The sequence below is a fragment of the Aulonocara sp. 'chitande type north' Nkhata Bay genome, linkage group LG19 (assembly GCF_057382095.1).
Source record: "Aulonocara sp. 'chitande type north' Nkhata Bay isolate Kocher_YH1m ecotype deep benthic linkage group LG19, A_spYH_male_GT1.1, whole genome shotgun sequence".
Lineage (NCBI taxonomy): Eukaryota > Metazoa > Chordata > Actinopteri > Cichliformes > Cichlidae > Aulonocara > Aulonocara sp. 'chitande type north' Nkhata Bay.
This window is the reverse complement of record NC_141362.1, coordinates 6,872,877-6,899,083: the sequence shown is the minus strand read 5'-3', so window position 1 is coordinate 6,899,083 and position 26,207 is coordinate 6,872,877. Positions and strand designations below refer to the sequence as shown.

The 26,207-nt window shown below is 40.6% G+C and overlaps 1 protein-coding gene across 2 annotated transcripts in view; it reads right to left on the bottom strand.

Moving 5' to 3' along the window:
• The window catches only part of syne2b (spectrin repeat containing, nuclear envelope 2b), a 140,125-nt gene that overhangs the window by 30,646 nt on the left and 83,272 nt on the right, over window positions 1–26,207 (bottom strand). Inside the window, exons 79-108 of one of the 2 annotated variants that reach the window (XM_086274697.1) lie at window positions 23,854–24,042; window positions 20,361–20,594; window positions 19,546–19,668; window positions 17,692–17,807; window positions 17,357–17,468; window positions 16,970–17,104; window positions 15,116–15,274; window positions 14,488–14,682; window positions 14,175–14,270; window positions 13,803–14,003; window positions 13,550–13,723; window positions 13,069–13,191; window positions 11,948–12,141; window positions 11,523–11,661; window positions 11,137–11,376; window positions 8,455–8,607; window positions 8,124–8,300; window positions 7,868–8,023; window positions 7,540–7,683; window positions 7,262–7,432; window positions 6,655–6,788; window positions 6,341–6,545; window positions 6,006–6,188; window positions 5,537–5,644; window positions 4,749–4,903; window positions 4,174–4,321; window positions 3,995–4,089; window positions 3,419–3,650; window positions 2,706–2,900; window positions 890–1,012 (exon numbers count right to left, since the gene is read on the bottom strand). In XM_086274697.1, the coding sequence (XP_086130823.1) occupies window positions 890–1,012; window positions 2,706–2,900; window positions 3,419–3,650; window positions 3,995–4,089; window positions 4,174–4,321; window positions 4,749–4,903; window positions 5,537–5,644; window positions 6,006–6,188; window positions 6,341–6,545; window positions 6,655–6,788; window positions 7,262–7,432; window positions 7,540–7,683; window positions 7,868–8,023; window positions 8,124–8,300; window positions 8,455–8,607; window positions 11,137–11,376; window positions 11,523–11,661; window positions 11,948–12,141; window positions 13,069–13,191; window positions 13,550–13,723; window positions 13,803–14,003; window positions 14,175–14,270; window positions 14,488–14,682; window positions 15,116–15,274; window positions 16,970–17,104; window positions 17,357–17,468; window positions 17,692–17,807; window positions 19,546–19,668; window positions 20,361–20,594; window positions 23,854–24,042 (4,809 nt within the window). Of the gene's footprint in view, window positions 1–889; window positions 1,013–2,705; window positions 2,901–3,418; window positions 3,651–3,994; window positions 4,090–4,173; window positions 4,322–4,748; window positions 4,904–5,536; window positions 5,645–6,005; window positions 6,189–6,340; window positions 6,546–6,654; window positions 6,789–7,261; window positions 7,433–7,539; window positions 7,684–7,867; window positions 8,024–8,123; window positions 8,301–8,454; window positions 8,608–11,136; window positions 11,377–11,522; window positions 11,662–11,947; window positions 12,142–13,068; window positions 13,192–13,549; window positions 13,724–13,802; window positions 14,004–14,174; window positions 14,271–14,487; window positions 14,683–15,115; window positions 15,275–16,969; window positions 17,105–17,356; window positions 17,469–17,691; window positions 17,808–19,545; window positions 19,669–20,360; window positions 20,595–23,853; window positions 24,043–26,207 lie in introns of those variants that run through there. The other variant, XM_086274696.1, reaches the window with a different exon arrangement.

The window sequence follows — 26,207 nt, the reverse complement described above, 5'->3', positions numbered from 1 at the left end:
CCTCTATCTCTATCACCCTTTTCTCTCTATTTCTCCCCGCCCAGCGAGAGAGGATTAAAGGCCACAGGCTGCAAGCTGGGCTGGGGGAGGGGTGACTCTGCAGGGGGAAGGTAGGGGTTGGGGATAAAGGCTTTGGTGGGTCAGAGGGGATGAGCTTTGAGGCAAAACTATTTCAAACTTGACTTTGGTCCCCTGGGTCCAAACAGTCTGAGAACTTGTTGTAGATCCACGTTCTGATGTTTACATGTCAGTATTTTAAACAGATATTTATTAGCCCTTCACCACCTACAGGCTGCTAACACTAACATGCAGAATGTGAATATGAACTTGGAGTACATGCATAAAAACAAAAAAACAAAACAACAACAAAAAAACTGCTGAAGAGAAAAGACAATGCATGAAAGAATAATCTGACACATTGAGAATCACATATATTCATTTCTTAGTAAGGACAAGATAGACCTTTGAAAAAACAAAACAGATATAACAAACAGAACAAATATATGTGTTTCTCCAAATGAAGAACCTTTTATCTGATCTTTTATCTTACTGTCAGAGCGGCCTGGCTGTCAGTTATTTTATAAATTATATAATTAACTCTCTGTACTAATTGCAATAAGCTGACAATCAAAACTCACCCCCTTGTTTAGTTTTTAAAAAAAATCCTAGTTCTTGTTAATAGGAACACAAATAAATGTATGTCTCCGTCCAACGATATTCCTTTTTAACAGGACTATACTGTGGTTCAGTCTCAACAGTTAAACAAAAGCACGCCCAGCTCAGAGTTCATTATTAGGCCGAAATTATTTTACTGCTGGAGTTTCCGCTAAAAAAGTGAAGCAAGAAATGCACCTCCTGTGCTTTTGTGATTAGTTATTTGGAGATGTACCTTGTAGAGCTTTGCACTCTCCAGGTCGTCATCACACTCTGGCATGGTCTGGTTCAGCCGGGTCTTCATGTCTTTAAGCTGCAGCATGCTATCTGTTAGCCCAGTCTCGCAGCGCTCCCAGTTCTAACACAATCAAAATGTATTCTTTAAAACACGTTAATCATGCAGATCAATGTGATAGGATCTTACAAAGCTGATTGAACAACAACCCATCACACTCCTTTGTCTTTTACTTCCTAAACATGCTTGCAGTCATTAATCACGACAGATTGGATTAACTTGCCTGCTCTCAGGCCATGAGAATGTGTCAGACGCTATGGGAGACAAGTAGAGGATCTATGTGTCTTTGTCCGGGCTCAATAAACAAAAACTCAACTCATCTTATAGACTTCCACGTCATATTTACCCACTGATGATACAAGGCAAAGAAAATGAGACACTGAGAAAGTAGCAGATTTACAAAGCGGCTGAACTACTATACGGCATGTGCTGTAAAAACAACTAAGGGCTAAATCTAAGAGCGATGTTTTCAGTCCACACCGAGGCTGAGGCTGATGTAACTTCCTCAGGGGATTCACTCTCACTCCCTGACACGGCCTTAAATTTCATTGATTCTGTATATCCGGTGTAATCTGACCATCCATTGACTGGAGGGTAAGGGTAGCAAAAAAGACTCATCTACTGTGGTGATAACAATTTAAAAGCCAAATACTCAAATATGATAACATGAAAAGACAAAGCCACAATATGCTCGGCTGAAAACGGTTTACTGCTGTTTTAAACTGGAGCCCATTCAAAACAAAGCATCAATGAGTTTTTTTTACCGATTAATTACCGTCCAAAATAAAGGAACCGTTTAGTCTAAAAATCTCAAACGGGACATTTTACTGGAGCTGACACTAACAGTAAAAAACAAGAAGTGGATCACTCTCTGGGCAGTATTTACTTTTATTGGAAAAGTGTTGTGTTTTGTGTGCATTTCCTTTGTTTTAAACTTACTTTAAGATGGTTTTAGTGCAACAAAAACAAGGGCAAAGTTCAGGCTTTCGCTATTTGCCCTGTTGAAACCCATTTTAATATCCTCGACGTAATTTTGAGTTCACTTATTTTTTATTGATGTGAATACAGTGCATGCATAGCAGTCATTTCATTGTCTAGTAAATTCATTAACATTTTTAGTAATCTATATCAAGTGAAAAAAGTTTTTGATCACAATTTTATTTTGTTTTTAAAATATTAAAAACATATTCAGGAACATTGTACAGGTATTCAATTTTTTTATGTATGTAAACAGTTATAACCTGTTACGTTAATGTTATTATTATAATAAAGTAATTTTAGTAATATTTAGTGTCGCTATACATCATTACCTATATGCCTATATATATGTATATATACAGAATGGCAGTAAGAAACATAATTTTAAGAAATAGCTCTATATATGATTATTATCGCTTTGACCTTCTAACCAATCTACCGTTTTGAAGGCGAGGTCAGAGGTCAAATATGACATATTTAAATCTTTGTTCGGTACTTTCAGTATTTTAACAATACTCTGTGTTTTTATTTGACAAACAGGCCAGGATACAAATATATTGACATTACTGTGCTTGCATTTAAGAAGTCACATGAATAAGAAGAAGAGTTCAATATAAATTTAAGTCAAAATACAGAAAATACAAACACACAAGCACAGATACACTGCAAAGTTTTCCTTAGTAGCATAGACTGAGTTTGAACTTGTCTCACTGTGTACCAGCTAAAAAGTTCCTAAAAGTAACCCGTTAAATCAGAACATAATAGTCACAATGATTACCTTGATTATAGCCTCGGTGAGCTCCAGTCTTTTGAACAGCAAACTGTGGAGATTGTCCCACTCCTCCTGCAGTGTCCCCAGATCTGTCTGAAGCTGAGTCTGGGTCTCCTCGTCCCCCATGGAGAACAGCTGACGGCCAACCTCCAGAGTGTTGATGAAACTGCTCTGATACCTCTGGAACAACAGCTCTTTGTGCTGAGGATGACAGTGCAGGAGATAAAACATAGAAAGGAGTGTGGAGGAAAAATGAAGCGAAGGAAGCTACTCAGCAGTGATTCATTGGGGGATGTAGTCAGCCGGGGGCTCTGTGGGGCTTCCATCTTCTTTTTTTTTAAAGGGGCAGCTTACAATAGGTCAAAGTCTTATCTTCATCCACATTCAATTCAAATCTCATCAGTCTTCCTTCATGACAGCCCAAAATAACAAAGATTGGAAACTTTACAATCGTTTCATTTTCCCTTTGCTGTAAACGCAATCAGCACCAATTTTCCCTCAGTGTTCATATCTTTAAGCAGCCGTCTGTGAGTGAGTGGCAAAGATAACGTGAACAAACAATGATTTTCAGCAAGTGTAAAAGACTCCCACAAGGATCAGTCCTCTTAACAGATTGATATTCTTATAATTTCATTCATCAGCTTGCAGTGAGTGTTTAATTCAATCAGTTTTATGGCCCTTTCAAGTGATTTCAAAATCAATTCGAAAACAGATCCCACCTGCAGGTCGTGGAGGGAGCGTCGGAGCTGCTGCAGGCTACAGCAGGTTAGTCCAGCTGAGGGGAGCAGGGTCTGCGTGTCCGCAAGGAACCTCTGGAGCTTTCTCAGGCTGCGGCTGTACAGGTGCCAGTGCTTCACCAACCCCTCCACCAAAGACCGTCGCTGGTCAGCCCGCTGTACTGCTCCCTGCCACTGCTCTCTGAGCTGGGCCAGCTTTAGGATGAAGTCGCTCCTGGATCCATCAAAATATTAAGTTGTACTTAAATTTCAAAATGAAACACTGACTGTCTAAACAAACAGAATGATTCATTGTTTTCTGAGGCCATTTGTACCAATCAAGCTAGATTTTTTTAAAACCAGGATCAGAATTAGAACAGAAACCTATACGAAGCATGGAACCTGGTGGTGATGCTAGTGAACGGTCAGTGAACAGTCAGGTAATCACCAAAGCTTTTAGGATTTCATCTTCATCAATATAACTCTATTAAATTTCATGTCAGTTCATTTCAAAGGTGTCAACATATTTCACACATCCTGGACTCAGATGGGCAGAGGGATGCTGTTTGATCTTCTCACCTGCCCTCCACCTCTCCTTTCTGCAGCAGATGAAGAGCATCAGTGATGACTGAGTGAAGGATCTGGTGACCAATGGAGAGCTCAGCCTGAAAGCGCTGAATCACAGAGACATATGAATGATTAGAAGTGTGTAGTTCAAGCTTAGATGCGTCAGTAAGACTGCTAATCAAGTTTGATACCTTGTGAGTACAGAGCTGCTGTCTGAGGCCGTCGTACGATCCCGCTACGTCTACAGCCAGGCTGTCCTCCATCCTCTGCAGGAACGACATCCAGCTTTCACACTTCTGCTCAAATCTCTGCTGCCTCAGCACTTCCGTCTGCAGCTCACTGTACACAAAACAGAACAGCAGGTGAAAAATGTTCTGCAACATTTTACTTTGTGAAAAGTATATTTTTAACGTTTTTTAACGTCAAAAAGCCCGTAATTCGAAAGTAAAGTTTGAAAAAAAACTGCCTCCTACAGATTTGAGCGGATTTATAAAAACAGTTGTCTGCAAAAGTTCTGTGAAATGCCCTTTGAGGCAAGGCTGCCAAACAAATGTATCCATTTAGTGATCAACCCTAATTTGTGTTCGGTTCATTCACTGCCTTTTACACAATTACGTTTGATTGTTTTCTCTCTTTTTTAAAACTGCGAACTAAATATCTTTTTGTTTTTTTATTTACTTAAAACAGGGGAAATTTACTGGAAGACAGGAAAACTGTGATGGCTGCTCAGGTATTAGTTCCCTACTCCTCGTGTTTCCTCACTGACCTGCAGGCCTCTTCAGCTCTGGCGGAGGCATCGGCCCAGCGGCGGTTGAGGAATTGCAGGCGGTGTGCCGCAGCGTCCTCTAGCGTCAGACTGCAGCTCCGCTCGTTGAGCACATCGAGGTCAGCAGACAGGCCGCTCAGCTCCATGAGGCCAGACTGGAAACATATGGTGGCGTCAGAGACTCAGGAGGGATCACAACAGTCTGGACTACCTCACGCACGGCATCACAGCTCAGGACGGTCTAAGATTACACGCTGCAGTCATGCTCTGTGTTCCTCTGTCCTCATTTATTTACCGCCACAGGGCGGCTTCCTGCTTCTTCATATTCTCTCACTGTTGTATAACATCTGCTCCTGTACATTAACTTTCCATTCAGAGGTATAAAGTCAGGCAGAGACAAAGCATACTTTTACACCCTTACACTACTAAATATTTGACACTCATATTTCTGCTTAAGTCTTAACATTTAAGAGTTACAGCTGTCAAAATCTTCTCTTTGTGTAAACAATGTCACCCAAACGTTTTCAGCACTACATAGTTGTTCAGCACTGTAAATGCACCTACAGCTCAACTGGACTGTACGAGCTCATTTTCTTTTTACAGCTTTTAAATAAATAATTTTTCACTACATACAAGACTCAAGAAAATGAAGCTGGACTCTCTTTAAGAAAACACACATTTCTATTGTAGCATAAAAGTCTCTTAATGAACAATTTACTTTGGGGAAAACAACAGAGAGCTAAACACGCAGCACAGCAGTCATTCATAAAATCTTCACGCTGTCTCACCTGGTCTGCCTTCAGAGCTGGATCCTCCAGGCGCTGCTGCCAGACCTCCAGATTCCTCTCCAGTGACTCCATCTCATTTTCAAACTCCTGCACCTGCTTAAGCTCCTCCTACACACAAACATGGCACATGGCCATATGTGTCTTAATTTATAGGTCACTGTGACGCTTTCTGGAGTCAGGTGTCAGGTGAGGAATAGCAGTGGCAGCAACAAAACAAGCAACGGTTTGTAGTAAAATACTTTAAAAAGTTTAGGTTTGTGCACATTGAACGATTGGCAGTGTTTTCATTCAAAGATTCCTGCAGGTTTACCCAAATAACCAGGCTCACTGGTTTAACCTTAAACAAAAGTTTGTACTTGATATGTGATCGGTTCAGTGTAAGCAGTTTTTAAGTGAAAATGAATAATAAGCAATAAATCCAGTCTGACTTCACCAAATCCCACAGACTCTTTCATTCATGAGGTTTTACCTGCAGGTGACCCAGGTTCCTAGACAGCTGCTGTCTGAGCTGCAGGACACCACGTGGCAACAAGCGGCACTCTGATTGGACCAGACTGGCGGCTGAAGGTTCCAGGTGGCTAATCAAGTCCTTGGAGGCTTTCAGCACCACCTCCAGGTCAGACTGCAAGGTGTCTGTCCTCTGCAAGAAAATCTGAAGCAAAGGGGGAGGCAAATGATTGGAGAGTTTCTATTATTATTATTATTTTTATTATGTTTGGTGTCAGATGGTGAATTTTTAAATGCCTGTTACAAACTGCTGGACCCTGATATGAAATAAGACATTCTTTTAATTGATTATCTCACCTGAACATTTTCTATCTTGACAGTGAACAGCTTCACTGTGTTGTCCTGTCCAGGTGTGCTGCTCAGCACAGATGTGGCATCACTCTGTAGTGCCTGCAGTCGCTCTGCCAGAGACCCAGCACACTTATCATAAACCTGCCACACAGTCAGGACCTTCTGACATCTCTGGAGCTGCTGGCCCAGAGCTCCAGTCACTATAGTCCAACTGGAAAAAACAAAACAAAAAACAACAACAAAAGATCATATTTTTCCACAGAGTTTCCACATGTGGATGTGCCTGTGTGCAGGTGTATGTGCATGCGTGTTTGTCTCACCTGTCTCTCTGCCTGTCCAGACATTTGCTGATGATGGCAGCAGCAGCAGGACTGATGTTATCTCTGAGAGAGAGGATGTTCTGACCAAGTTTGTCCCACTCTACCTCTGAGGCTTCTGTCTCCTGTTGAAGAAGCTGCATCCAATACAACAAAACAGCCATCAGTCAAAAACAAAATCCAAACATATCCAACTCAGGGTCATAGGAGCTTATCCCAGCTGCCATGGGGCAAGAGCCAGGGTATACTCTGGGCAGGTTGCCAGTCTCTTACAGGGCCAACACAGCACCTATGGGCAATTTGGAATCACTAGTTAACCCAACCCCACTAATTGCATGTCTTTGGACTGTGGGAGGAAGCTAGAGTACCCGGAGAGAAACCACGCAAACACAGGGAGAACATGCAAACTCCACACTGGTGGATGTTGGATTAGAATCCAGGACCCAGTGCTAACCACTGTCTTAATAAGCAATATGTTTTGAGTGTCCAGAAGCTCACAGTTCCAGTGACCAAATTCTCCTTATTAAACATATCTACTGCAGACAAAGAATCCAGAAAAAGTGGTGAGTTTAAACATCTACAAGTGATCGAGCTAGTATGGGTAAAATACCTGCAGCTTTTCATGGAGATCTGTGAGTGCCTGCAGGGAGAGCCGGGGGCCGCTGTAATACTTCAGAGTCTGAGATGCTCTCACTGTTTTCAGCACCATGTGACTCAGCTTCTCCTCCATGTTGCTCCATAACAGCTGAGCCTGAGTTAGCCTCTGTTTTACTGAGTCGTTCTGTAAAAGATAAGATAATCTAAAGACACCCAGGAGCAGACAAATACCTGACCTAAAACTTTTAAGTCAGAGGCATTTATCCTCTGAACTGTCCTTGTGTTACTTACCCTCTGTGTGAGAGCTGTGCAGGTCTCGATGGATTTATCGATTTGACAGATAAAATTGCAGCTCCTGTTTTCTTGTCTGCCACAAACTTTGTCTATCAGCTCCTGAAGAGCTGCAGACTTCTGCATAATCTTCTCCTCAAGATCCTGAGATAAAAGCAGAATTTAAAACCTGTGTTGATTTACTTCCCTTGTGTGGACGTGTATCTCTGAGTATTTCTTTGCAAATGACTTGACGTGAAAATTGCTCATCACGGCTGAAACATCAAATCTGAAATGTTGAAATGATGACAGACACGCTGACTGTTCACGCAGATGTTAGAACACAGACCTGGCAGACGCTGATGCTCCTCTGTAGCTCCGTCTGGCTGCTGGGTGTCTGAGCCGAGTCCATCCAGAGGTTTTGAACCGCGATCCAGCTGTTGATCCGCTGCAGTCGGGCATCCCACTCTACTCTGTTCCTCAACTCCTGTTCAACCTCCTGAATCTGAACACCGCACACGTTGTCAACAAATTACAAACATCTCCTCTAATGATCAACAGTGTGTGATGTAGGAAGGTTTATAGGCAGGACCTTTCAAACTTACCTTAGAGTTGATTTTTTCCTGCAAGCTGAGCCACTGATGGTTGAGGCGACCCTGTTCATCTGCATACTGGTTTTGTTCGTAGCGCAACCTGTGGTCCTTCTCATTACTATTTGACTGTAATGGCTGGTTCACGTAGTCCACTGTAATCTGATGTGCACACATCTCTGTCTGAGACTCCTGAGAAATATGCCATGGATAAATACACAAGTAAACCAACAAACGTCTCTTGATCAGATCAGATCAGCGCTAATAATACTCCACTATCCCACTGAAACAGCATAATTAATACAAACATGTAAGCCCGCACCACAACCACCACCATCCATTCTACCTTGAAGTATTTCAGGAACTGGGCGAGATCATTGTTGGTGCAGGAGTTTTTGTTGATTTTGTTGCAGTACTCCTCCAACTGACACTCAGCTGCTCCGAGCCAGGCCTGCAACTCCAGCAGCGCCCCCTGCTGTGTCTGCACCTCTAACCATCGCTGCAATGAAGTCCAAAAAATAAATTAATTTAAAAAAACCATTGCATACTGTTGTCATTGTTTAATGGCCTTTAATCAATTGTTTTCATTTATAAGCTTTCAGTTAATCCACAATGGTGCTATTAGCAAAGACAGTCCAGGTTTAAAAGGAAGTGAGTGAAAATCTTGAAGTAGGGGGGACAGAAGACTTACAAATGACAGGAGCTGACCACAAAGTGAACAGAGGCAGAGGAAATGAGGATTTCAGAAAGAGAACAAGGAAGGGGGTAGAGCTGAGACGAGTGGAGGTGGGAGGTGGGAAAGTAAAGAAGAAAAAGAGTGGATGAACGAGACTGAAAGAGGAGAGAGGAGCAAAAGACAGACAAGCAGAAAAGAAAAAAAAACGTCAGACACAGAGAGGTTCATAGGTGGTTTCACACCAAAAAGAGAAGAGAGGTGAGAAGAGCCCTCAAGATGGATGATTATAATTGGTGGCAGCAAAACTGCACCAAACTTTGTCGAGCTAAAGCCAGAAAGGTTCTGTGAAAGTATAACTTCTGACATTTAAATACATCCACAGATAAGAGGGTGTCTGGCACATAGTTTGTGTATTACAATATTCAGCATTTAAGAAACTCCATCGCTCCAACACCCTTCAGGGAGATCTGGGGTCAGATGTACTAATGTATTGGACCACGTTGCACTGTCTGCATTTATAAAGAGAGCACAGTTACAAGACTGCATATAAGAGGTGACCGATCCTGTTGGATGTGTATTTCTAGGAGTTTCTACGGTGGCTCTGAGAGGTCAAATGCACTGCAATGTAAGAAAAGAACAGCAAATAGAACAAAAATGTTGCAAAAACACTGAAAATAAAACTGAAAACAATTAAAGTAGAAAAAACGAAATCTCACAAAACTCAATGCAGGTGTTTTTGAGGAGACATTAATGAAAGTGCTACAGTAGTCACCAAAAACTGCACTATGACCAGTGTTGGTCAAGTTACTTGAAAAAAGTAATCAGTAACTAATTACTGATTACTTCCCAAAAAGGTAATCCCGTTACTTTACTGATTACTTATTTTCAAAAGTAATTAATTACTTAGTTACTTAGTTACTTTTTAAAAACACGATTTATAACCTGAATAGGTGATAAAGCGATAGATCTTTCAGCCCAATTCTACTTTTTCTGCATAATCCATCATACAAAATGTAATCAAATGGAAAAGTCTCTTTTTAAAACTTGTTTTATTAGTTTTAATCTTTTAACTTTATGCATCAAGCAAAAATTTAATTATATGCACCATTCTCTGACTGGAAGAAATTTGTTTAATACTTAAACCTATTTTCTGCACATTCCAGCACATAAAATAAAATATTTTTTTTGGGTTTTCCACTCACTCTTTCAAACAGATGCAAGTAAAACACAGCAGAAAATAAATAACATCAAAGACTAGCGGTCCTTTTGCTCTATTTTCACCTGTAAAGCAGGAGTGGGGTAGGCGGAGGTTTACCCTGGTGCAGGTGTGCCGCTGCGGTCAGTGGAAGAATCCGCGAGTTTCTCTGTGAGTTTCCCATTACGTCCTTGCGCACTCGGTGCTTGCTTGGAAGTTTAGGGGTTTTTTTTCGCTGTAAAAAGAAGTTTTCTTCCCACGCACAATGGACGCTAATGTTTTTGTCACTTTTTATGGAATCAAACTCAAAGTAAGATCAGTACTTCCACGCTTTAAACGCTGCATGCTCATACTCTCTCCTGCACTTGATATATTATCCACTGTTGATCTGCACACAGCTGTTGTCACAAACGTCGCACTTGCTTACATCACTGTCATGAGACATTCTCGCAAAAAAATCACGGTTTTAGTAACGCAGTTACGCAGCGTTCCTACGGGAAAGTAACGGTAATCTATTTACCGATTTTGCAATAGTAATCCCTTACTTTACTCGTTACTTGAAAAAAGTAATCAGATTACAGTAACGCGTTACTGCCCATCTCTGACTATGACACACTTTAAAGAAGTGAACGGTTCACCAGTGTTGTGAGGGATAAAAATATGCAGGTAATGTGTATATTAATCACATGATTCATGTAAGAATGTAATTGCATACTTGTCACATTCGCAACTGTTTCCTCATGTTGTTTTATCCCCCAAAACCCTTTTTTGTGTTTTGTGAGTTTTGTTTTTTGGTCAGCTTTTGTAGCATCTTTTTCCTGTTATGTTTTATTGAACTTCCATTCTGTTTTGTGTGCTTTTTCTATTTACAGTTTTTTTCTTGCGTTACAGTGTGCTTGACCTTTCAGAGCCACCGTTATTTCTGTTCTTGAGATCCAAAATACAAGAAGGAGAATATTTAATTGAAGTGCATTACTGCTATATGTGGCAAATTTAAAAAAAAACAAAAACATGTAGAATATAGCATGCTGAATATTTTTTATTGGAGTTCTATATTGAAATGAACTGCCTGTGTTCAGAAAACAGCGCAACTTTTGTAAAATGCTGAATAGTTTAACTTAGAGAAGTCACAGTCTACATGGGGGGGAGATCCTCACCTTGTGCAGAGTTTGTTGAATAACAGGCACATCAACGAGAAGACTGGACCAGTCCAACTCTATCTGTCTGAGCTGAGTGTTGATGGAGCACATATCTATGTCAGAAGTCTTGGGCAGAGGAGTCCCTTTATCCTCAGGATCTCTTTCTGAGTGTGCTTCCCTCAGCTGCAGCAGCTGGGACGAAGAACCGGTCACTGCCACCTTTACTTCAGATTTGGCCTCCAACTCTTTGGTCAAAGCCTGCATTAAAAATCTTACGTTAGTCTGTTCTCCATAAGTGCATTGTGGTCTCTGGAAGAGCTGCTAATGAGCAAAAGTTGGTCAAAGTGCTAGAACTAAAATATTTTTAAAAAAACTAAAAAACAATGGTTTCAACTCTTACTCACCACAGACTGGAGGTAGAGCTCACGCCTCTGTTCAACATCCATCTCCTCACTGGATGAGACAGTGAGCTCACTCCATCTATCGATCCGTTGTCTAGCCTCATTCATCCACTGAGACAGCGCGGCAGAGCTGTGACGAAACCTGATTTTTGGGCAAAAGTTGCACATTTAAAAACAAGTTGACACAACATCATACCAAAAGATCTTTTACTATCTAATATTGGGGTTTTCATTGCATGCAACCCTATTTTAAATTTAAATTTAGATTGACAATTTTATTATTATTTCATCTCAATATAAACCACACTAAACATTTCTAAAATAGGATATGAGCTTAAACTAAACTACACGCAGTCTAGTCTAAGTTCAGGACAAGTTCCAACTTTCTATGTCAGACGGCCCGGACTTTCATGCTTTTCATCAGTCACCTGCTCTTCAGTTTCCTTCCTTTGTCAAAGTTGGTGCGTTCATGCTCCAGCCTCTTGTGCAAAGATCTCCAGCGAGCCTCCAGTTTACAGACAGACACACCCACTCCACTAAAACCCGCTCTCTGCAGTCGCCGGCCTCCCTCCAGCATCTGACTGACCCGCGCTTCATTCTCCTCCAAAATGCGATGCAGCTCCTGCAGTCAGACAAGGAGAACTTGCATATCACTGCACAGACCCATGAAATGAATTCATACATACATGCGTGAATATTCACTCAACTCAACACAAAGGCTAATGCTCAGAGCGATACAAAAATCTTTGTGAGAAGTCACCTTTTGTCTGCTGGCTACAGTCACAGAAGGGCATGAGAGATTTCAGACTCATCATCTTATCACAATTAAAATAAATCAGGTTTGCTAACTCTCATGCAACTGGTATGTAAGACTAAGGGTGAAGGTTTGTGCTACTTTTCAATTTCACTTTCATCTAAGATAATAACCCTGATAGTGAACAAAGGACAACTTTAAAGCCAAACAAGTTTCATAAAGACAGACCTCAAAAGAGAGTTTGTAACAAGTTATGAATGAGACTCACTACTGAATACATGCTGACATTCGATGTTAAACAAAATTTTAACGAGACCTTAAGCTGAGCTGTTACTATTAATCTCATGCAGATTTGGTTGCTGAACTAGAGCAAAGATGCAGGAGAAGACAACCTCTATGTTTATGTTTTTATCTATTTTACCACATATATATTTTTGTTGACTATAGACCATTCTGAGGTGCATTTCAAAACTGATGCGTTGCCAGTCTGGAAGCAGAACAACAGTGAACAGAACCAAAATTACAAGTCTGTGCTTGGCTAAAAATTCACATCAAAGCCAAGGAGCATCCTGTACCCCTACAGAAACAACCTATTAGGGTGTATTTAATTGATCTAATTAGGTTTTGAGTGCAGTGCACAAAGTACAGCATAGAGCTTGCCCAGATAGATAGAATGGAACATTGCTTGATGTGCTCTGTACTCCAGTTGGCTGCCTGTTAGTAAATTCGATGGGCAAAAAACACATTTATTAATAAAAATGATCCCTTGTAGATGGAATAGAAAATAGAAAATACCTTGTAGCTGAGAGGCTTCTCTGATTCCTGCTCAGATCCCTCAGGGATTTTGGGAAATGATGTCTCAATACTTCTCATCAAGGAGTCGGACCATGCACTGTCCTTCTCCCATTGTGACCACATCTGAGGCAGACATTGTGATTATCAGTGATGGTTATGTCATTAAAATCAATCCTCATTCTCATTTCTCATTTGTGGTGCCTTTAATAGCCTATATGTGTAAATCTGTCATCTAGTGAACAAGTTAATGAATTTGGGGGATTTTTGGTGGCCTGGACAGATTAAGGCAAACTTTAGGCATAGAGGTGTCAGTAGGTTCCAGTGGAAGTGCTTTTCAGAATGTATAACGGCAATCACATTCCACTTTGATGGGAGATGCAAGCTGTGGCTTCCATGAAATCTCTCTCTTCGTTATTGTATGTACTGTATTTCTCTTTCTTTACTTGAAAGTCACTTTGCAAGTAAGCTACATTGCACCTACCTCTAATGTTTCCTGCATCTTGGTCCCTTTCTCCAGTCCATCCTGCTGCAGTCGAGCCACCTGGTCCTGCAGACCCTTTATTGTAACCTCCCTATTTTCTAGGGGCATATCTGAAACTCTATTGGTCAGGTACTGCAGGATTTCAAAGTGATCGCCCAGGAACTGGAAAAACCTCTGATTAAGAAAAAGTACACATGAAAATCATAATCTATTGTCTTATTTCAATGGGACTCTTTTTTTCCACCACACTAACCATATGACTGCTTAGCTTCTTCTGGAGCTGGGCCCTGCTCCGGAGCTCTGTGTCAGGCTGCTGAGGGAAACTATCAGAGCCCAGACTGAGCAGCTCCTCAAAGCTGCGGACCAGCTGCTCATATTGCTTCTGCAATTCCACGCCGCTCTTCAACTCCTCACAGTGGGAACGGACACCGCCCACTACTGTCTCCAACTCACCCTGTACAACAGGAGGACAGAAAATTTGAAGATTTAAATGCTCTTGCATCATCTGAATAATTCAGTTTCTGAGTATTCTTAAACTTGCCTCTCAGTATTTAATGGGCCACCTTGGTGACCTACGTAAACGTATAAACACTAAAGCCCACATTTGACACACTCGCTAACACACCTGCAGCTGTGTGGCCTGGTGGATGAGAGAGGCAGGCAGATTGTGTTGGTCAGCCTCGACCTGCTGCTGCAGAGACTCCTGGATGTGAGCAGCAGCCTGACAAATAAACACACCAACAATTAAAACCTGTAGAGATTTTGATAATAAACAGTCAATTTAGAGTCGACTGATCTATTAACAGAGCAAATTACCAATATAACAAGTAAGCTAAAACTTATCTCAATTGAAGTTAGATATTATGTCTTCTTACTTTCTCTATTTTTATCAGTATTAATAAAGCAATTTACTGACTGATTTTAAAACACATGCAGACCTGTTTCTCTGCACTGTCCTCCTGCAGGATCCTGAGCTGCTTTTCTCTGCTGGCCAGCGCGATCTGGACCACAGGAAGTAGTCTGCACAGATCATCAATGCACTGCTGACCACACTTTAACCCCGGGACATTGCTGACCTTTGACCCCTGAGAAACAAGCTCACTGCCAAGGGTGGCAAGCTCTGCTGAGAGACTCTGAAAAGGAAGATGAATAGTAAAGATCCTTCTTTTAGTTAAGCTTTAACTAACAGTAAGATGCATTATTGATATTTCACTTATAATTTTTTCCCAAAAGGGTCGATAAAATGTCAGAATTAAGAACACTGAGCCATAAAAATTGCAGTGTGAAGTTAAAAGCTGATATGGTTGCACAAAAAGTTAAGGATAAAAAAAACACATCATGACACTTCCCTTTAAAGGTAATGTCAGTGTCTACAGAAATAGCTCACGGAAAGTAACAACAAGCCTCACACTGATGCTTCAGAAAATGAAGGGGGATCATTAAAGTCACTATCACGCCTCATATTTTTCAGCCATAGATGCAGGAATGCTGATGATGACAATTTTGAAACTGAAAACAACCGTAAACATCTGATGTTAAGTGCTTCTTTGCAGTGAGGCGTCTCACCTGTAGGTGAAGCAGCCTCAGCTGGGGTTCTTCTTCATGTGTCACCAGAACAGGTGAGCACAGCATGCTTTTCATTGAGTCCAGGCACAGGGATGCTCCATGCAATACATGAAACAAACCTTCATCAACGGTCTGATGGGTTCCCTCAGCAGGGCAGGCCTGGGTATGAAAGATGAGCAAAACCGTTAGCAGGGTCATGTTAACAATTTATTAAAATTTGGCCTACATCCACAAAGGTTTTCTTTTAGGCTATTTGTTTCAGTTTTATGCAAGGCTGAGTTGATTTCCTTTCATCTTTTACTTTACTACTATAATTTTTTTAATGTTTTTTAAAGTGGACAATAGCAAATTTCTTGATCAAATATTAAAGCGAATCAGCCCAGGGACCTCAATTTATTAGAATTTTTAATATTATGCATATTGACGTTTAGTTGGTGTTGTCCAACTGTTATTTTCCATACTGTGATTCTGATACTTAATTGCCTGTAAGGTGTCCTTGAGTGTCCTAAAAGTTGCATATAAATAAATTATTATTGTTATTATTATTATTATTACATTAAAACATGCATCAGTTATATTATTGGTGCTGCATTAAAGATTGTTTCACTTTTCAGTCCTGTGACAACTCAAAATGAGGTCCAGCCTTACCTATAAACTATAAATACCTTGGAGTACACATTGACAATAAACTGGACTGGGCTAAAAACACCACAGCACTTTACAGGAAGGGCCAGAGTCGTCTCTATTTTTTGAGGCGACTGAGGTCCTTCAACATCTGCCAGAAAATGCTGAGGATTTTCTATGAGTCTGTTGTGGCCAGTGCGATCCTCTATGCTGTTGCATGCTGGGGGAGCAGGCTGAGGGTCGCAGATGCCAACAGACTTAATAAACTAATCCGTAAGGCCAGCAATGTTGTGGGGATGGAGCTGGACTCCCTCAAGGTGGTGTCGGAGAGGCGGATGCTGTCCAAGATAAAGACAATGTTGGATAACACCTCCCACCCACTCCATGACATGTTGGTCAGTCACAGGAGCTCGTTCAGTGAGAGACTGAGATTACCGAAAAGCACCACTGAACGACACAGGAAATCTTTCCTGCCTGTGGCCATCTCCCTGTACAACGCATCCACTTAACACACTGTTTGCTGCTACAGCTACACATGTTTCTTTTCCAACTATTTATTTATGAGTGACTTATGTATGTATATATATGTATATATTATACTATTCTTAGTTAGTGTATTGTCTGTCTTGTCTTAATGTTGGTTTAAAATGGAGCACTGTAACAAAAAATAATTTCCCCCAGGGATCAATAAAGTATTCTGATTCTGATTCTGATTCTGATACCTATACCTTGTAATTATTTGATAAGATGACACTGATCCCAGTGCTAAGATCAATATTATACTTTGTTGGTTTTCTTATTGATTTTTGATCTTTCGGGGAGAAAAAGTGGGCTCAGATTTTCAGCATCAACACCACTGAGTCTGAACACAGTGTAAAAACTGTGGCTGGAATTTGTTTATTAGTTGTGTTTTGGATCACATCACATATTTACTGATCACATAAAACTCTTTTCTTTCAGATCTCATACATTGTTTATGCCACTGATAATGCAAGCTGCATAACTTAATAGAAAGCTAATTTAATACAATTACATTTAACTGGTTATAGTTACAAATAATTCTAAATTACATATTACCTTTAAAGGGAATATAAATTTAGGAAGCTAATCATCTCACATCCCTTCAGCTTTATCTCAGGCTCTCTAGTCTTGAGAAGAAAACCAGCAACTGGCCTCGTGTAACAGCTTCTATACTCTCTGACAAACAGCCCTAATATAATGGCTCCTCACCTGATTCAGAAGCTCTGCAGATGTGTGCCCCAGCTCTCTCAGATGGCTGATGCAGGTCTGGAGCTCTTTCAGGTTTTTTCTGGCAATCATGCATCCTGCTGTTCCATTGCTACGCTTCACAGATGAGTCTGTCACCTTCATAAAGAGAGAGAAAGAGAGAGCCACACAGACAGAGAGAGACGGAGAAAAACATCAGAGGAAAAGTTAGAGACACACGCTACTCTAATCATGCCCTGCAGGAGTTCCCATAACACCAACGAGACAACAAAGTGGCATCTGCTCAAAGAAGGTGATAATCAAGCATGGCGAGAACACCGATTTGTCCCTTTCTCTCTTGTATTTGAAATGTGATAATCAAGCACCTCAGTCTCACGATGAAGGCCTTACCTCGGAGGGAGGAAGCAGCCAGCTCTCTTCCAAAGCCAGCAGCTGACTGTGAAGGTGATCCCACTTCTTCTGAGCCGAATCCTCCTCCTCATCAGCCGCAGCAGGAGGCGACCTGCAGCCAGCGAACAAGCTGAAAATTAACACTTCATCTCACTCCAGCTTTCTTTCTTTCTATATAGATTGAAGTTGAATTAAGAAAATACTGTAGTCTTTTTCTTCGTCCTATAAGTAAAATACCTTATTTAAAAATGTAAATGTATGTTATATTTTAAAACAACTAAAACTCTGTAATATGTGTTTGACAACAATTTAATAGAGTGAAGAAGCTGTTTTGCCTTAGTGAGAGCTGGCTGTGGTCCTCGGACTCCTGGCGGTAAAGCAGCGCTCTGCTGCCACGCCTGGCGATGGCCTGAGTTAGTCCTCTTTGTTCACTGAGCTCGTGCTCCAGCTCCTACACAAAAGTAAAACATCAAGTTTAACAATTTTAACTGTTTATATTTGATACAATGTCTGTGTGTCTGTGTCACGTCACATACTGACACAAATTAAAAGCCATACTTCATCTATTAGCGGCGGCTTATTGTCAAAGCAGCCATTTATTTTACTTGAATCGCTCCCTTTCTAATTATTTCCCGCTAGCTATTAGGTCAGTGGTTCCCAAAGTGGGGGGCACAGAGCCATTGCGGGGGTGCGGTAAAAAAAAAGAAAGAAAGAAAGAAAAAAAAACCCCTGCTTGGACACTGCTAGCATAATGGACAGGTCTTTGACGGGGCTCCCGCACAAAGCAAAGCAGAGGATGAAGCGTCGCCAAATATGCTTCCAAACCAACTTCTTTCCAAACCAAAAACTAGAAAATATGACGAGGCATATGTTGCCTTCGGCTTCACCTGCACAACGGCGGTGCCAAGGTAGGCCTCCCCGACAGAATTTGTTTCCCCTGCATTGGGAGCACGCTGGGCTGTGCAAATCATGGCCGAACAGTAAACACATTCTTGATTTTTAGCTCACAAACACTTATTATAATGAAATTTTGGCGATGTTAGCTCTTTATACAGTGGGATACAAATACTATCAAGCTGATGCTGCCACAATTTGCTCCCACTGTTCAAATCATGGTATGTTCATGGTTTCTCTTTCTTTTTCTCTCAGCTTTTCAGCTCCACCTTTTGGCTTTTCTTAGCCTCTACGAGGTGCACTCAGTGTTGCCAACTCATCAGTAAGGAAAATCGCTATTGGCTGTCCTAAAAGTCGCTAGAAGTCGCCAAATGACGCCATCATCTAATTTGCATAATTGATCATGCTAATGTAATTGTAACTAACCTATGTTGTTGGAGAGAGAAATAACATCGCGGAAGAGACATAAAGTGAGTAAAAAACGTCCTAAATGCAGTTAGAATTTATTTAGAACTACAAATCTTTACCCTGGCCTGGACCGGAAAAAGTGACCCGAAATTGGCACTCTGGTGGAGTTACTTTGTGTGTGAGAGTGTGTGTTTATAAGTAGTTTTAAACCTTGTGATCCACAAAACAGCAAAACATTAAAAGAAGAATTGACTGCGTTACAGTCAGTGCGGGAGCAGCGGCTTCGCTCATGCGCGATTCATTTGCCGTTTGGACGCATAGGTGTGAACATCTCCTGCCCTGATAGCAGTTGAGGGAGGACTATCCTCCGCCTGGGAGCGCTTTGGCACGGGTGAGGTGCCCAAGGCAGCACCGCTGCTTGTTGAGAGTAAGAGCAACACGCCCTGGCTAGTCGCTTTTTAGAAAAAAAAAAAAAGTCGCTAAGGGGGTCTGAAAACTCGCTAAATATAGCGACAAAGTCGCTAAGTTGGCAACACTGGGTGCACTGACGGGCAGGGAATGTAGGGGAGATTTGATTGGGCAATCCAGTGTCAGTAATGAAAATTAACCAATGGGTTGCTCAGGGGTTGAAGTATGCAGAAAGTGCCACAGCTAAAAACTTATTGATATTAACAAAATTAAATACTGACATCCACCTCTGATCTTATATATTATACTTATGTCACAGGAAAACGTGAAAACATGCTGGTAGAAGGGGTTTTTAATGCCCCAGGATGTTCTGAATGTTTGCATTTGGGTGAAATACACAAAAAGCAGTCAGACACATGAAATACACAAAATCCCACACCACTGGAACCTAACATCAAAGCAGCTAATGGCATCAGTACCTTCTGCTGCTGCAGGCTGCTCTGTCTGAGAAGTTTGTTTTTAGGTGATGAGAAGATCTCTTGAACACTGTTGCTGCGCCTCCCTTTAGACTCAAGCTGGCAATCTGCCTGAGAAACTAAATGCTGTGGAAAAACAGGTGAAATGTACACACAAGAATGAAAGCTAAAGAGTTTATCAGTATCACTTCAACTGTACGAGTTCTTGAAGGTAGCAGCTTTAAGAAACAAGTCTAAATGCAAACATGTACGCGATGTGTTGCTTATGAAAGGACGCCACTATTGAGCTGCTGGTGAGCCTGCACTAGTTTATCTGCAGAGCTGTTAATAATTATCAAAGGCAGACTTTGCCACACAGTACCTAGTGTGACGTTACTTTCAGCGGCACAGTTGTAAACCTGCAACCTCAGTTAAAGTTTGTAAGCAGGACTATCGAGCGTGCAAGAACACAGACTGAAAGAATATAATACGTTATGCTGCTTTGCTTTTGATGATAAATCTTAGTTTGAAATTATCCAGGAACCTAAAGGGACAGTTTTTCAGAGCAAAAGTGAAGTTAATTTAACATAAGAATGAATTTAACTGAGTAAGGAAAATTGTGAATGGACTGATGGCATTTATCTACTCCACCTGAGCACTCAAAGGGCCTCATACATCCATTAATTCTGCCAAATATTCACACTCCAGTGAATTCATCAGGAGCAACTTGGGGTTGTCTTGCCCAAAGATTTAACCAGCAACCTTCTAATCACAGCCACCCCAAACAACTGAATACAAAACAACTATGCAGCCATTTGCCAAAGATTTAGTGTATGTACCTGCTCCTGGGGCCCTTTGTTGCTGCTCATCCTCTCCTCTTCTTGTCTGTTCTGTAGCATCTGTTGAAAGGACATCAGGTTGTTTTTCAGGAGTTCCAGCCTGGTGGTAAGAAGCTCAGCTGCCTCCTGCTGGGATCCCGCAGCTCCCAGTTCACTCTGCTGGTGCTGCTGGTCAGCGGTTTGACTGAGAGCTGACAAGCTGGCTACCTTCTGCTCAATCTCCAGAAACATCTCCTGTAGACCAGCAAACAAACACACACGAATACAGTCAAGACCACTGTAATCCTAAGAAGACTTGTCCATCTGCAGTGTAGGTAGGTTGCAAAGCAGCTTGCAGTTGTCCAATATGAGATTTGCCAGTTGGATCACCTGCTTCTTTAGCAATTTGTTTATTGTTTGTAGTGTTTGAGTGGAACAGTTAGTTTGCAAGTCATTTGAATATCAGGTTACATTTAGCTGAGTATTATTAGACACCCTTAGCGTTTCTCCACCTCCCTTCCATAATTTAACTATCACTGATCTTTAAAATTCTTCCATGACTCAGACTTCAATGAATTCTCAACTGTGTTGTTTAGACTTTAACATTTCAGCATGCTTCAGTATTTGGAGTACAAATAAGTGTTCAGGTTCTCACAGTTCTTACAGTTTACCTGACCTTTTAGCTCCTGTGAGCACATGTCCTTCAGATATTTTACACACCATTTATTTGTTCAACATCTTTTAACTTCAGTTAAAACTTCAGTTCTTTGATGTCAACTTGAAATATTGCTCTTTTAATATTATATCAATTATATCAGTTTAAGATATTTCCATTGTGTTTATTTATAAAAGACAGTAGCATTAAATCTTTTCATTCTTTTAACTGTCTGTTTCACGTGTAACATTTTCACCAGCCAGGACTTCATTATTTGAAGGCTGGCCTTGGAAGCTCCACCTCTTAGATACGCCCTTCTTTTCTTTATTGTTTTCACTCCTTTATTACCTCGCCTCCTGCTCTGTTTTGACACCACTACGAAAAACAACAATTAAAACAAAGATTTAGCTCTGGAGCTCAGCTTAAATGAAAAATGCCGAGCACATTGATGATGTCAAAGTTATATGTGGGTGATGCATGACGGAGCTAATTTGAATAGGAAGATACATCTCAGTGGCTCATTTTAATGCTCCATTAAAATGTGATGTGTGCCTGTGAGATGTGTTTAACGCCTGAAACTTTAATGGAGGCTCAAGTTACACTCTCAGGGTAAGCCAGGAGTCCTTGAATAGAAAATTCCTGCTAAAGCTTGAATAAAGATAATGTTGAATCCTGTTAGGGCATGATGCTACTGACTGTAAGCTGTTATATTGCCCCAGCTGATTGAATGTTTAAACAGAAAAAGTAATGCTGCTTTAAAACCTCTAAATGTGATTTACAATACCTGTTAGTCATTACCTACTCCTATATAATATGTTTATATACAAAATACAATACTATTACACTCTTAAAAGTAAATACTGCCCAGGGAGTGAGCTGCCTTAGTGAAGCTTTGCTACTTGGTTATTCCTGACATCTTGATTTTTTCATTTTTTTTGTTTTGGACACCACCTCTGCAGCTACACAGTAGCTGGCACATGGAGGCACTACTATGAACTCTGCACCTATGAAATTGTTTTATGCCATGTGTTTATAGCCACAATCACATTTAACAATGAGAGCGATAGTCATATCCAATCAGACATCTGCATCAAAAAGTTTAAGAAGAGTAAGATCTTTGCAACTATTCCAAAGAGGCCATGTTTTTAAGGGATTTAATGACTGTCAGTAACAGTAAGGTTAGGCCTTCCATACCTGAAAGTCTTTCTTTTACTTTGCTGAGGTTTGAATTGACAATCTGTGCTGAACAAGAAAACATGAACCCAACTACAGAGATTACAGAAACCTAAGTAGGTAACAGTTAATGAACTCTGCTCAACCAGACTCATCTGAAATAGCTTTGATATGAGCACAAGGGGGGAAGAATAATACACGGCAAATAGAAGCATCCATGAAGAGCAGTTTCTGTGTCATAAAAAGCTCTCCTTAACCCCTTCTCTGAAGAAGAAGTAACACACATCTACTGCATTACATACTGGGCTGTGTTGCCAGTGCAAAGTCCATTTCACTTTTCTGTATATTCAAATATCGCAATGTGAAACAAAATATGGGCAGGGCGATAAATTGCTATGATAAAAAAAGAAAAGCAAAAGAAATCATCAAAAATTGAAATGTTGTGTGTTGTCTAACACCTCCTAGTTCCATTCAGCAGTAGCGTTTATTACAAACCAAATTCTAAAATGTTGGAATGCTGTGTAAAATGTAGATAAAAAAACAAAAATGATGCTTTGATTTGCATTTCTTATAAACCAAAATGTCAAATTTCAGTGTGTCTGATGACAGAACACTTTTCTACTTTTGCTCCTTCTATTTAAAATGCACTTTGGCCCTGAGAAAACGGCAGCATTTCTGGGTCATGTTCACATATGGCTTCTTCATTGCGTGATAGAGCTCTCCATTTTGCAGAAGGCATGTCTTGCTGTGTTCAGAGACAATGATGAAGTGTTCCTGAGCACATGCCGTGATTTCAGTGACAAAATCATATCATATCTTTTAATGAAGTTCTGCCTCTGGGCCCAAAGATTATGAGCATCCATTATGGATTTGTGGCCTTGTGCTTTGCTGATATTCTGAGACATGCTGCTGCTGTCAATCTCCAACATTTTTCATGAAATGTTAAAATACTTGAACAGTTTGAACACATGATATGTTTTCCATGCTCTATTGTAAATAAAATGTGGGTTTATGAGATTTGCACATCAATAATTCGGTTTTATTACCATTTGACACAGTGTATCAACATTTTGGAACTATCATTTCCTCCTTGCATCTCTTTGTGAATCATCACAATGTCAGAAGAAAAGTCTGTCTTGTTATAGGTCTTGTTGCATAGCATTAATTATTCTGTTGATTTATGTCAAACAATATTAAAACTTTGATTAACAAAGCGATAATAGCTTCAAAGCAGGCTTTTATTCCTGATGGCAGTTACCAGATGTGATGTAGTTTAGCATTTTTTAAATGAGAACCCATTGATTTGGTGACTGTAAGGGCAAAGGTTAAAGAGGTTAAAGTTTTTCAGATGTCCGTGCTACGGCTTTTTGTCAATGATATCTATTTGTTGTTTATGTGGAGTCCATTAGTAGACTTCCTCAGATTATTTTGCAGTCCTTAAAAAAGCTTTAAAAAAGTTAAATAAGTACATTTTAACAAATTTTGACACAACCTGAATAAAAACAATATTAAATAACTGTATTACGTCTATGTGACTTTGAAATTCATCATACTGAAAAAAGACTGCGTGAATGTAATGTGGGCTTGTAAAGTGTGCCAACACAGTCAGCACAGAGACAACTGAGGTAACATTTGTCTCTTGTAAATTCTGGGAGGGGGCTGGTCCCCCTGGTGGGCGGAGCTTACCTGACAGGTAAGCAGTTGTTGTTCCACGCTGTCTTGCATAGTTGCTACACCGGCAACACCGGCAGCTTGAAGACTCCTCTGGGATTTCTGCAGCCACAGCTCCAGCTGGCTGAGCCTCTCCAGGCACACATGGAGGACACCTTCAAAGAGGCGAGGTCCAGACTGGGATCCAACCTGCTGGTCTGATTCCTGACAGACAAGCACAACACACCCAGCTAAGCCTCTCTGCTCCAGAGTTTCAGGGTAGAGAGGGAGGAAGATGAGGAAAGTGAAGAGTAAAAGCTGACTGGTTCCTGAAGTTTGTAGCTCTAATACTGATATAAACAAATATTTCTAACCTGTTTCTTTGTTCTCACTCTACCACTCCCAGTAACTTACCCCCCGCACTGGTTATCTCTCTTTCCCTCGCTCTGTTTCACTCCTCTTTCTTTCTCTCTCTGAGCTCCACCCACCTGAAACCACTTCCTGGAGCTGTGGCAGGGCCGCAGGGACAGAATGACAGAGGAACAGAAAGAAAAGAGCCCTCAGGCGACAGGGGTGGAGCTGACTGAGGACAGAGGGCCAGGTAAGCTGAGTAAGCCTTAAACGCAGGATCCAAACACCCTCCCACTTCCTCCAGAACCTGTCAGGGAAATTTGTAGCTGGGAAACAGCTGATTGGTGCTTGAATGCTTTTATACATTCTGACGTCCTTTTCACTGTTTTTACTACATTTGTAATCCTTGCTTCACTTTTACAGTGAATTATTCTCACTTTTCACTGTATAAGTTTAAACTGTTGTGTAAAATAATGGATTGATTTCCTTTCATGACTGATCTCTGTGCACACAGTCGTGAAGGAACTGCAGAGGAACCTATGCAGCCTTAACAGGAGGAATGTCAAAATTACTCACACTGTTCATTATTCATCAGCCTTTGATGTCAGGAGGTGGTGTGGAAAATATCCTCTGTAAAACCATCCCTTACATAGATTATAAATCTGAACTCAGTGCACCCATTTCACAATCATAAAACAAGTTGCTCCCCTCAGCTCTATCATTTATTAATTTGAAACAATAGATCATAATTTTAAAATACTTCCTGACTTTGCTTTTGTAATTTTAGAGGGCTGTTTTTCATCAAATCAATCAAATATGAATGGCTTAATTTAGTTAGGAAAACGTTAGTATACTGTGTGCATAAAAATTCACTTTCTTGCCACAAAAAAGGGATGTTTGGAACACAAGTTTCAAATATTCTGCATGGACGTGAGTTCAAAAATGTAAGTGAGAAGTGCATTAGGGTGCATTCATGATAAATGCAGATGAAACACATACAGCAATATGAGTAAACTGAGAAAACTTCACATCAAGCTGCAATGTTGCATCACAGGTTAAGATATGAAATCAGTGAGTTGTAGATAAGTTTAGATAAGTTTCTCAGTCCAGCCTGTTTGTCTGCAACCACCACCTCATCCACCCCTGAATGGTTCGGATGTTAGCAGGAGGACAGCGCTTTTGGTGTGCTTCAACTTGATGCCAATTTAAAAATGTATCGATTTCAGTTCGGTCCTGAAATCGTAAATGTGAAGGTAGAGGTGCTGATCCTTCACTTATTTTAGGAAGTGTGTGTTGGTCAGTGTTGCCTCTGTGTCAAGAGGGTTTTATCAGAGTCTTTCCAGATGTTAATGTTACAGAACTGGACTTCATTCATGACTCCATTAATCAAGTAGCACTGTCTCCCTCTTTAGATTACTCAATCGCTAATCACTAGCTCTCTTGTGAATGTATTTTTGGAAAGTGTTATGCGTGCTTTATGTACTGTATATACCCCTCTGGGTGTCTGCCCCCCGCCCCCTTCATGCAAACCCCCTCTGTCCCTTCATGAGCTCCTGACACAGAAAAAGAGAGACAGAGGAGTGGATCACTATTGTGGGTTTATTTGTATTTGTGCTCTTTTTTCTCTTTCTTTTAATGATATGCAGACAGAATGGGGGAAAAACATGAGGAAAACGATGTAGTACAGCACATGCCAGGTAATGTAAGATGTCTGCTGCTTTCAGATGAAAACCTTGTATCTCCAAAAATTGTAGATTTTTCTTTCTTTAAAAAAAAAAAGATTTCCCTAATTGTAAACACACTACTGTAACGTAGAGATTGTTTTAGGACGATTTATTAAATGCTTACTTCTGAATAAAAAGTAAGCACTGCAGTGGGATTTACAAAGTTTCCATCTGTGCACAGCAGCCAGTGACTCAGCATTCATGATAAACCAGTGCATTTTCATGGCCAACAGTCATCTTCACAAGATAATTAAGGTCTTAAGTATAAAAGGTGTCTTTTAAAGAGTGATAATATTTATTAGTTTATTTATTCAT